The sequence below is a fragment of the Patagioenas fasciata genome, chromosome 21, assembly GCF_037038585.1.
Source record: "Patagioenas fasciata isolate bPatFas1 chromosome 21, bPatFas1.hap1, whole genome shotgun sequence".
Lineage (NCBI taxonomy): Eukaryota > Metazoa > Chordata > Aves > Columbiformes > Columbidae > Patagioenas > Patagioenas fasciata.
In genome coordinates this window covers 543,845-554,417 of record NC_092540.1, presented here as the reverse complement: position 1 = coordinate 554,417, position 10,573 = coordinate 543,845, and the positions used below count along the sequence as shown (strand labels likewise).

At 66.2% G+C, this 10,573-nt stretch overlaps 2 protein-coding genes across 12 annotated transcripts in view; one reads left to right on the top strand and one right to left on the bottom strand.

Moving 5' to 3' along the window:
- The first annotated feature begins 1,150 nt into the window (after positions 1-1,150).
- HMGA1 (high mobility group AT-hook 1) overlaps positions 1,151-10,573 on the top strand; it is an 11,079-nt gene continuing 1,656 nt past the window's right edge. Inside the window, exons 1-6 of one of the 6 annotated variants that reach the window (XM_065854483.2) lie at positions 1,151-1,248; positions 1,475-1,631; positions 5,018-5,123; positions 5,838-5,921; positions 6,296-6,346; positions 6,877-7,915. In XM_065854483.2, coding sequence (XP_065710555.1) covers positions 5,022-5,123; positions 5,838-5,921; positions 6,296-6,346; positions 6,877-6,930 — 291 coding nt within the window. In that variant the 5' untranslated portion in view covers positions 1,151-1,248; positions 1,475-1,631; positions 5,018-5,021 and the 3' untranslated portion in view covers positions 6,931-7,915. Of the gene's footprint in view, positions 1,632-5,017; positions 5,124-5,837; positions 5,922-6,295; positions 6,347-6,876; positions 7,916-10,573 lie in introns of those variants that run through there. The other 5 variants (XM_065854484.2, XM_071817846.1, XM_065854486.2 and 2 more) reach the window with 5 other exon arrangements.
- SMIM29 (small integral membrane protein 29) lies at positions 8,157-9,795 on the bottom strand. Of its 6 annotated transcripts, XM_065854654.2 has the most exons (5): positions 9,742-9,787; positions 9,049-9,221; positions 8,957-8,982; positions 8,787-8,886; positions 8,157-8,492 (listed from the first exon to the last, which is right to left on the bottom strand). In XM_065854654.2, exons 2-5 carry the CDS (start codon positions 9,157-9,159, stop codon positions 8,430-8,432), a joined length of 300 nt encoding a protein of 99 aa, XP_065710726.1. In that variant the 5' UTR covers positions 9,160-9,221; positions 9,742-9,787; the 3' UTR covers positions 8,157-8,429. The 6 variants fall into 6 exon arrangements, with proteins under 6 accessions (XP_065710726.1, XP_071673775.1, XP_065710723.1 ...); XM_071817674.1 differs by having other exon boundaries at positions 8,957-9,262; positions 9,742-9,795; XM_065854651.2 differs by having other exon boundaries at positions 8,957-9,221.

The following is a 10,573-nucleotide window of genomic DNA, read 5'->3' as shown; positions in this document are numbered from 1 at the left end:
GTGCTCCTGCCCCAGGCAGAGCCGGAGAACAGGGCAGCTGCTCACTGGGTGGTTTTCTCCCTCTTTGCTTTCAGTTTTTGATCACCAGAAAGGGACACTGCTTTGACTGTGTTTGAGTCAGGGGAATTCGCAGGGGATTTTTAAAACCCAAATAACACTTAACAAAAAGCACCACAAGCCTTGCTCAGTTTGATTTGTTTCTTTTTACAGCGTGAACCTTCCCTGCTGAAGTTCGCACATGCAGACATTGGTACTTCCAGGATTCGCATCTTTAAAGGTGCTTTCTTTAACAAACACTTGCCTGAAGTTCAGCTCCTAACCACAGATTTTGACCCTCAGCATCAGGAGGGTCAAAAGCACCTAAATTAGAGTTTACATTAAATTTTTAATTGGAGTTTCTGCAGGTGTTACGGGGAATTGGGCACAGTCTGGTCACCAAGAGGATGCTGAGCTCTGGATTTCCTTGTATCCCATCAAAAATCCCACTATGAGATACTGAATGCCTGACATGCCTCGGAAAACCTTACCCCTGACACAAGCGGGTTGGTTTTTTGGGGTACCTACTGGAGATCTCAGCTCCAATTCCAGTCTGACCTGGAATGCGGGGGTTCAGAATAAAGCCCTTTTACTGAGGCCCAAGCCCATTGACTGCTTAGACCCCGGGGGGACCTCAGGGCCGCTCACCAGCTCCCGGAACACGAGAGCACAGGGCCGTGCAGGATGCGCGCCCGTGCCAGCCGATTTCTGCAATGGCCACAATGAAAAATCGATAAAATAAAATAAACTTGTAAAACCCGGCCGGCCCAGGGAGGAAGCGTCTGCTGCTCTTGCCTCAGGCGGGGAGCAGAGGCTCTTTTTGGGGGTTAACCTGGCCGGGAGGCAGCAAAAGCAAAGAGCTCCGTTTGCCCACGGGTGCTGGGCCCGGCACAGCCCTGGCCGGTGCGCCCCCCACGGGGACCCCAAACCCCCACGGGGGAGGTCGGGTCGGGCACACGGGGGGGGTCCCCGCCCGGAGCACCCCGGGGCGGGGGGGTCCCCATCGTCCCCAGCCCCGGGCTCGGGGGGCGCAGCCGCCGCCCGCCCGCCGCAGCCCTTTGAACGGACCTATCGGCCCCGGCGCCGCCCCCGCGCCGTGATGCGCGCGGCTCCTCCCCCCGCTCCGCAAGGGCTGGGAGCTCCCCTTAGCCTGCTTGCCCTTATTTAATTTCGAGTGTGATTTTGCTATTTTTAGCAGCTGGATCCCCTCCAGTAAGGCTGGGCGCTCGCTCCTTCCCCCCCCCCCCCTTTTTTTCTCCCCCCATTTTCCTTTTTTTCTCTTTTTCCTCGCTCCCCGCAGATGATTTTGACCCCGCTTCCTTCCTCCTGGAGCGATTTTTTTCCTCTCTCTCTTTATTATTTATATAAATAAGAGGGGGCCTGGCTGAGCTGTGGATGCGTGTGTGAGTCGCAGCCTCTCTCTGCCTTCTCCTTTCAGATCCGCATTTGCGAGCAGCAGCCGCCGCCGGGAGGGGGGGGGGTTAATTCGCTCCACAACACAGACACGCCAGGGGAAAAAAAAGCAAACAAACAAAACCCAACCAAACCACCCAAAAAACCCACCCCGAGCACCCAGCTCCGAGATCAAGCTGACTGTGAGTGCCGGCCTTCCTCTTCCTTTCTGCTGCGGGGGGTGCGGGGAGGGCCGGGGGGTGCTGGAGCGGGGGGGACCCGGGGCTGTGCTCCCCCCTCCCGCATGCTGGGCACGGTCGCCCCCCGTTCGCTCCGTGTTTGCAAGGACGCGCGTGTGCGTGCGGCGGGCGGGCTCTGCGGTGCCTCTGGATCAGTCTCGTTATTAATTATTGTTATTAATAGGCTGATGCACCTGGCGGGGCTGCCCGAGCCGGGGGGAGAGGGCCGAGGGGCTCCGGCGCCGGTCGCTCCCGGCGTGGCGGGACTTTTCCTGCACTTACTCGGTTTCGGGTGATGCAAACGCCCCGCACCGCCCCGGGGGGTCCGCAGCCGCGGTGCTCGGGCTTGCGGGGTGCGGGGGGGGCCCGCGGGGGTCGGGACCGCGCGTGGGGGCCGCACGGCGCAAGGTGCGTGGGCGGGTGCGAGGGCCCAGGCCGGGCCCGGCTTAAGGATGGGGAAGCACATGTCGGTGCAAAGTTGCATTGCTGGGGCTCAGCCCCCCCGCAGCCGCTCCCGCCGCGCAGCCGTGCGGCCCCGCACCCCCAGCCCCCCCGGCGGCGGTGATGCCACCCAGGGCGGGCTCCCCCCGGGGTTTTATTGCTCCCCGCAGGACAGGGGCTGCACAAAGCGTGTGATGGTGCCCTTCCTCCCGCTTTTCTTTCTCCCCCACCTCCCTCCTTCCTTTCTTTTATCACTTCCTTTTATTATGCATGCCCAGGAAGGAACGGGGGGTGGACGTTCTTTAATACGAGGCCTGGGGGGGGCTTCAAAGCAGCCCCACGGAGGGCTCGTCCTAACGAGGAGCCGCGCACCTCCCTGCCCGCCCTGCACCCGCCGAACAGGCTCTGCAACTTCTGCACCGCTCCCCGCCCCCGCCGGGAGGAGCGGCCGCGCTCCCCCCCAGCCGCGACCGGCCGAGATTTCCTGGGCGTGAAGGGTGGTTCTTTTTCCTAGATCTGAGCCGCCGCCTGTCTCCCTGCTTCTCCTGGGCTGGTTTATTTAATCTAAGAGTAGGTGGTAGGAGCGGGGGATTTATGGGGTTATTGCCTGCAGAGGTGTAAGCCGTGCGGGGGGAGGCAGGGGCAGCGCGGAGCATCCCGCCGGGGGCCCAGGTTGCCTCTTGTGCAACCCACCCGTGGCTTGTGCAAGAGGTGGCTGCTGAGAACGGCCCGGCTCGTGTCACGGGGCAGAGGAAGCCGGTGGGGCTGGGGGAGGGGGTCCAGTGGCTCATCACCCGTGGGGATGGAGGAGGAGGAGTTTCTCGTCCCCTAACTCATCGATCGGGAGGCAGATGCAGCCCTTCCACCCCAGCCCCTGCCCCGGCTCCAGCCGGTTCCTCCCTGCCTGGAGAGGTTTCTCTCTCAGCTGCTTCCTTTCCTCCATGGCAACACAGCTGCTCCCTCCCGTACGGCTCTGGTGCCCATGAGCGGGGCCGGAGCTGCTTCCCGCGGTGTCCCCAGCATGTCCCACGGCCTGGGCTTTGTTCCTGGGGCCAGGCAGGTGCCACCGAGCCGGGAGCATCACACTGAGCCTGGGCCGCTCTTGGGAAGGTGCTGGGGGGAGAGAGGAGCATCCCCCATCTCCTGCCTGCGCATCCCGTCCTCCTCCCCATCTCCCAGAGCGGGGCACGGTGCCCGCGGCTCCCCAGGGTGGTTCCAGCTCTGGAGCCCTCGGGGGTGGCAGAAGGACAGACAGAGGGACAGACAGAGGGACAGACAGAGGGACAGACGGGACGCGCACGTGGTTCCCCCAGCAGCCACAACTTTCGCAGCACGGGCTGTGGCTCCGGGGCTGTGGCTCGGGGGCTGTACCCACGGTGTCCCCGCGGCAGGGGGGTCCACTCAGCACCCCGGCCAGGGCTGCCATGTGGGGCCCGTGCCCGTCCCCAGTGGGGTGAAGGAGAGCGGGGGGGCCACACCGGGCCCCTCTGTTTCCCGCTCCGAGGGGTACGGCACAGCTCGAGCTGCGTTCCCTCCAACAAAAATTGACTTGAGACAAACCCATCCCAGCCAGCCGGCGTTTCTCATTCCCAAACCACACTTTTTGTGATAAGAGACTCCCTGAAGAGCTCTGGGATGCTGTGAGTAACGTTCGGGGTGTTTACACGACAGCAGGGTTTCTGTCTCAAAAAAAACCAAGAATCCGAGGGTGGTTTTTGTTGTTGTTTCGCACCGTGAGTCACTCCGGGGAGAGCGGGAGCTGAGGAGGTCTGAGCGCGCTCCTCCCGCTGCACAGCTCGCCCCGGGGCTCCTGCTGCCCCAGCACCCCCTCTCCCGGCAGCGCTGTCCTGTCTGCTGCAGCACCATCCACACTGAAAACAGTTGCTCAAAACCTGGAGTTACCAGCCTGCAGGCAGAGTGCCCTCCCTGGCACGCGGACGGGCGCACCACCCCGCACCTGCAGGAGAAGCCGGGCCGGGGCTGCTGCGCCCAGAGATGGGGGTCAGACCCAGGGCAGGGGCGCAGGGGCCGTCCCCGGAGGCAGAGGCGGTCAGTGCGTTTGCAGCAGTCACAGCAACGCCAGGATTCTCTAGCCAAGGCAGCTCCGAGCCCCGCGCTTAGAGGCAGCGAGACGGGGATGCTGCTCTCGCCACGTTATTTGTGCTGGGAAATGTCCCATCGCTGCCCAGATCAGGTGTCCCCGCTCCGTGCTCGGGTCACCAGCGAGCGCTGGGGCTGTGGCCCTGCTCCCTGCTCCTGTGGAACCAGCCCCGCGGCTCTGGAGAAGCAGGATTTCCCCTGCACTGCTGGGGAAGCATCAAGGGGGAGAGGGGAAGATGGAGCCTTTCCTCGTGTGGGACCTCCCCATGAGTGAGGAAAAGCATCCAGCCCTTCAGGACGCGCAGAGGGGAGGGGACAATCTGGTGTCCCTAGGACAAGTGCCAGGTGGTGCTGTTCCTGAAGCCAGCGGGGCGGCAGGAGCAGGGCTGGGGTGCTGGGGTGCAGCGGTGCTGGGCGCTGAGGCCCCGGTGCGGTGCCGCCGCCCATCCTGTTCCAACTCGCCGGTGCTGGCAGCGTGTCTGGGATTTAGGAGACTCCAGATTAAAGCTGGAGCTGCTCTCCTCATTTTGGGGCAAGGGGCTGGGCTCTGCGGGAAGGGCTGGCAGGGCTGCGCTCCCCAAACTGGGGACGCCGGGAGCTGGCCCAGCACCGGCATGTGGGCTGATTCAGTGGGGCTTGGGCAGGACCCTGCCTGGTACCCGGCTCGTTCTGCTGCCCAGCGGCGCTGGGAGGATGCAGGAGCATCCCCGGGAGGGATGGAGCTGCAGACCCCACGGGGGGGCAGGGAGCGGCACCCAGCGCTGACTGACCTTCCTCCTCCTCTCGCTCTTCCTCACCGCTGCGGGAAGGACGATGAGCGAATCCGGCGCCAAATCCAGCCAGGCCCTGGCCTCCAAGGGGGAGAAGGACGCGTCGCAGAAGAGGGGCCGGGGGCGGCCGCGGAAGAAGCCGCAGGTATGTGGGTGGCCCTGGGGGGTTGCACAGTGACGCCCCTGGGGGCCCGGCACCCCCAGGCTGCGGGGGAGCGAGAAACCCCCCCCCACCATGGCAGCATCCCCAGGCAGGGATGGGGGTGCCACGGCGCAGCCCCCATTACCTCCTTTGGGCAGCACCACCCGGGTGCTCCCCAGCAGCAAATCCCTCCTGGGGGCTCCACAGCCCCCCGGCTCCTCCAGCCCCAGGGAAGGACTCGGGCGGCCCCGGCTCCTCCCCACTGCAGCTGAACCTGCCTTTGCAGACAAGCTAATTAAAGCGCCATTAGCAAAAGCTGCTCAGAGGGATAAGATGCTGCCAGAGCCCTGCAGTGCTAAAGCTGCCCTCGGCCCCCCCCCGGGCAGGGGGGGTTTGTGCACACGGTTTTCTTGCAGAAAAGGTGGTTTCCTGGTTCCTGGCCGGGCAGCGGGATGGGCTCCGGGATGGGACACCAGCGGGGACCGTCCGGCCCAGCCCGGCGCTGCATCCCGGGGCAGCACGGGCCACGCTCCCCCCGGCTGAAGGACGCCTGTGCCCGGCGCCCCAATCCCAGTGCCGCCAGTGCTCCAGTACCGCGTGCAAGAGCATCTGCCCAGCGGGGTCTGCCCGGGAGAACGGGGCTCCCAGCTGCACCCGGAGCTGCCCCCACCCTCCCCGGGACCCCCCTCCGCAGCCCCCCCTCTGCTCTCCCTCCAGCAGGAGCCCAGTGAGGCCCCGACCCCCAAGAGACCCCGCGGACGGCCGAAGGGCAGCAAGAACAAGGCCACCCCGAAAGTCAGGGTAGGTGGCTGGGGACAGGGGCTGTGCCAGTCGGGCTGGGACAACAGCTCCAGTTTGGGCCCAGTTACACACAATTTGGGTCTTGGCGCTGGTCCCTAAAAAAGGTGGGGGGAGCCAGGGACCGTGGGTGTCAGCGTGGGGACACCCGTGACAAACCTGTTTGCAAACCAGGCGACTCACATCCTGTGCCCACGTTGAGTCACGGGGCTGGGACCTGCGGGGGTGCCGGGGAGATGCCACCGGGATGATGAATTTGGAATCGTGGATGGGAGGAAGGGGAACGCCCCCCGCCCCCCGGCAGCATCCTGGGGACGAGGGGACAGCCCGGGGACGAGGGGACAGCCCGGCCTGACCAAAATGTCTTTCCCTCTCAGAAAGCCACAGTCACACCGGGGAGGAAACCTCGAGGCCGACCCAAAAAATCGGTGAGTGGGTTTTCCCTTCCCCTCCATCCTGGGCACAGGGCAGACCCCCTGTGCGGGGCCGGAGGGGAGCGGAGCAGGAGCAGAGGGGCACGTGAAGGGACACGGTGTGACTGCGAGCGCTGGCGGGGCTGCGCTGGGGACACCGTGTCCCGCTTTGGCAGCATTTTCTGGATGGAGGGAGGAAGCGGGGGCCGCGCTGAGTCACCCCCACCGCCCTGACTCACCCAGCGCGGTGCTGGCACCGACACCCATCCTGCCACCAACCCCCTTGGTGGCGCCTGGGGACACCGCGGCGGCGCTGGGACCGCGGTGCCACACGGGCGGGGCGTGCGGCTCCCCCTCCTTGCCCCCCCGGGGTTCTCACCTGGGACCTCACCTGTGGCGGTTAAAGCCGGAGCCAGGGCTGCTCCCCCATCCCAGCGGCGCTGCCTCAGTTTCCCCGCGCACACGGCGCGGTGCCCGGCCAGCCCTTCACCAGGGCCGGGGGTGTCTGTGCCCCGCCCCCCCAACCGCGCTCCCTCGCCCGGCAGCAGCAGGACGAGGAGGTGAACATTTCCCAGGAGTCGTCTGAGGAGGAGCAGTGAACCCCGACCGGCGCTACCTCATCGCCCACCGTCCCGCGGCCCCGGGGACAGGGACGGGTGCAAACCCACCCCGGCTTCTTCCTCCCCCCGCTCCCTCCTCACCCTCAGACAACGGCAGCACTGGAAACGGCCCCTGCAGCCCCCGGGACACCCACCCCGGCTCCCCCCTCTCACTGGGTTTTGGGGCAGCCCCACTGGCAAAGGGGGATCCTGTCAGGGAGCTGGGGCCGGGACCCCGAGCCGGGAGCCCCCACTTCTGCTGCCCCCTCAGTGCAGAGGTCTCACCCACCCAACGCAGGAGCTGCTGCCCCCCAGCTTTGCTCCAGGGCCTCTACAGAGGGGTCAGCGAGGTGAGACCCCCAAACACATTAGACCTTTGCTCTGGGCTGCTGCAGCGGCTCCCGCAGTGGCACGGGGCTCAGTGTCCACCCCGGGGGCCGGCGCAGGGCGGACCTTTCCTCATCGCTTCTGCTATATATATATGTCTATTTTTTTTAGTACTTTTTTTTCCTCCTTTCATTCACAACTACCTCTGGATATTTAAGTTCCGCTCGGAGCTCACAGGCGCACTGCTGCGCCGGCTGCCGGGGCGCCGCTGGCTCCACGTGTCCTTTTTCGGGCGCCGCTGGCTCCACGTGTCCTTTTTCGGGCGCCGCTGGCTCCATGTGTTTCTCGGGGCACCGCTGGGGGCCGTGGGGGATTTTTTTTCTTCCCCTTTTTTTGGGCTTAATTTTGTTTTTAATTGTTGTTTGAAGGTGTAGGTTTCTCTGCTGCTCCAAGGGATGGCGGCTGGCGGGGCGCGGGGTGGGGACCGGGGTGCTCCCCCCGCCGTGCCGCCCCCACAACAGCTGCAGCGGGACCGGAGGTTGGTGCCAAGCGGTCCCGGTGGGAGAAAGTTGGGGTTTGGGTTTGGTTTTTTTGTCCACCGTTTAACAACCTTCTGGTTTCCTATTGGCAGTTACTTGAATTAAACGTTTTATGGATGCTTGGCGGCTCTGGCTGGGGCGCAGCCCCGCGCTGGGGTGGGGGCAGCCGCGTTGCGTGGCGCCATGGTCCCAGGCGTCCTGTGCAGGGACGGGCAGAGCTGCCGATGGAACCAGAAACAGGCAGAACCCTGCTGGACCCCCCAAACTCCCGTCCCCACGCTGACGCCCCGACTTGGGGCTGGGCTGCGGTCCGGCAGCGCCGCTGCAACCCCCCCCCCGCCCCAGGCAGGAGGCTCCTGGCCGATTGCAGAAAACACGTTTATTTGCCGCCCGGCACAGCCCCGCGCCGCCCCGCACCGCCCCGCGGCTCCCGCCCGGGTACCAGCCCCGGCTCCTGCCCGAGCGCGGTGAGCGGCCGGCGAGAAAATGGCACGAACAGCGTGGGGGGATCACCCGGTGTGCTCGGTGCTCACGGGTAGCACCGCTGCCGCGGGCCCGTCCCGCCCGTCCTGCCGCTCCCCAGGGGCCGAGGGCAGCGCCGGGCTGAACCGGCCCCGGGCTCCGGCGGCAGCTTCAGGCCGTCCAGCCGCCGGGCGGGGGGCGGCGGGGCGAGGGGACCCCCCAGCCGGGCACCACCTGCAACAGCGTGAGCCTCAGCAGCGCGGGGGCCAAAGCAACCCGGCTGCACAGCCCAACCCCCCAGGAACCGCGGGGTTCCACCCAAACCCCCGCCCAGCTCCCCTGGGCAGGGCGGTCCCAGCCCCCCTGGGCAGGGCGGTCCCAGCCCGGGCTCCCGAACTCGGTGCTGCTCAAGGCTCATTTTTTCATGCAAAAACCAGACAAACAGCAACTCTGGCAGCCCCGCGCGTGGCCGGGGCGCGGCCCACGCAGCCGCCCCGCCGGTCCCAGCCCGAACCCGTGCTCACCCACCCGCGCGTCCTCCACCAGCAGCTCCTGCTCCGACTCCTGCAGCTCCTCGGCCGGGTCGTAGCTGTACATGGGCAGCAGCCGGTGCCGCAGCCGGTCAAACCTGGCGGGGGACGGGGACTGAGCGCTGACCGGTCCCGCCCCCCCGGACCAGCCCCGCGCCCCGCACTCACCTGCGCCTCTTCTGCACGTACATCACCTGCGGGGAGAGCGGGGGCAGTGACGGGGGCTGGGACAGGGCCCCCCCCGGCCGTGCCCCACTCACCGCGGCCAGGACGGCACCCAGCAGGGTGACGAGGACGAAAGGGCCCAGCACGTAGCCCACCAGCGGGTCCCCCGCCGCGCCCGGGGCCGTGGGGGCCGTGGCGTTACTCATAGCCCAGCACCGGCTCCACTCGGCATCGGGACGCGGGTGTCCGGCCCCCCCGGCCGGGACGTCTGTGAACCCACAGCGGCCACGGTCATAACCGGCTACCCTGCTAATAACCCACCGCCCCGGTAATTGACAACCACCTACCCCAGTGACAACCCACCGCCCCGGTAACTGACAACCACCTACCCCAGTAACAACCCACCGCCCCGGTAACTGACAACCACCTACCCCAGTAACAACCCACCGCCCCGGTAACTGACAACCACCTACCCCAGTGACAACCCACCGCCCCGGTAACTGACAACCACCTACCCCAGTAACAACCCACCGCCCCGGTAACTGACAACCACCTACCCCAGTAACAACCCACCGCCCCGGTAATCGAGTTATCCCGGTAACGAGCCCTGCGGCCGGGCAGGAGCCGCAGGAACCGCACACGCACGCAGGGAGCCCCAGTCGGGGCCGGAGGCGGCCGGCGGGGGGGTCACCCCGCACAGCCCCTCTCCCACACAGCCGGAGCGGCTCCGCCCCCCCCTGCCCTGCACCCCCAATTCTGCATCCCCGCGCGGCTCCGCTCCGCCCCACCTGCGCACGCCGCCCGCACCCGGGACCCGCGGGGCGCGTCACGGGATGGGCGGGGCAGAGGGCGGGGCAGAGGGCGGGGCAGAGGGCGGGGCAGAGGGCGGGGCAGAGGGCGGTGTCGGCGCAGGGCCGGCAGGCGGCAGCAGAGACCGGGCGGGAGAGGCGGGGGAGTGAAGGAGAAGTGGGGAAAAGGGGGAAGAAAAGGGCAAAGAAAAACAAGAAAAATGAAAAACGGGCTAAAAAGAGAAGAGGGAAGGGACACGGGGGGCACAGGGAAGGGCGGAGGGGCGAGCAGACGGGCGGATGGACAGATGGGAGGGATGAGGGGACACAGCGGGACAGGTGGATACACACCTGGGGCACGGGGGGTGAACAGACAGACAGAGGGATGGGTGGGTGACAGACAGTGCACACCGGTGCAGACGGGTCCCTGTGCCACGAGTTGGGTGACTGGACAGATGGACAGACAGAGGGCCGGAGCTGCGGGCAGGGTCGCGGTGGGGGAGCTGCCGGGGTCTCCCCGGGGCTGAGTTTCCGCTGCCGCCGCTCCCGGCCCCGCCGGCACAGCCCTGATCCCCGCCATAATCCGCTTTGCCCGCGCAGGGGCCAGATGGTCCCACTAAGTGGGTCAGGAGGGAGCGGGGACACCGGGGAGCAAGGAGCCCCGGTTTGGCTTTGCAATAGATAAAACCCCATTGTAATAGAGGGACGCGAGGTGGAGAGCAGAGCCTGAAGGTGTCGGTGCGGGTACTGCAGGGTGTCCCTTGGCCTCGGTGTCTTTCCCTCGGCTCGCACTCATCGCCTGGTCCCCAAGCTCATGACCATGGGTACCAGT

Bases quoted from the DNA above. Each gene is read 5' to 3' on its own strand.
- SMIM29 (XM_071817674.1), bottom strand. From the start codon at position 9,159: ATGAGTAACGCCACGGCCCCCACGGCCCCGGGCGCGGCGGGGGACCCG. The intron at 8,887-8,956 runs GTGAGTGCGGGG...GTCCCCCGCCAG, and splicing joins TACGTGCAGAAGAGGCGCAG to GTTTGACCGGCTGCGGCACC. The intron at 8,493-8,786 runs GTGGGTGAGCAC...ACGCTGTTGCAG, and splicing joins TGCTGGTGGAGGACGCGCGG to GTGGTGCCCGGCTGGGGGGT.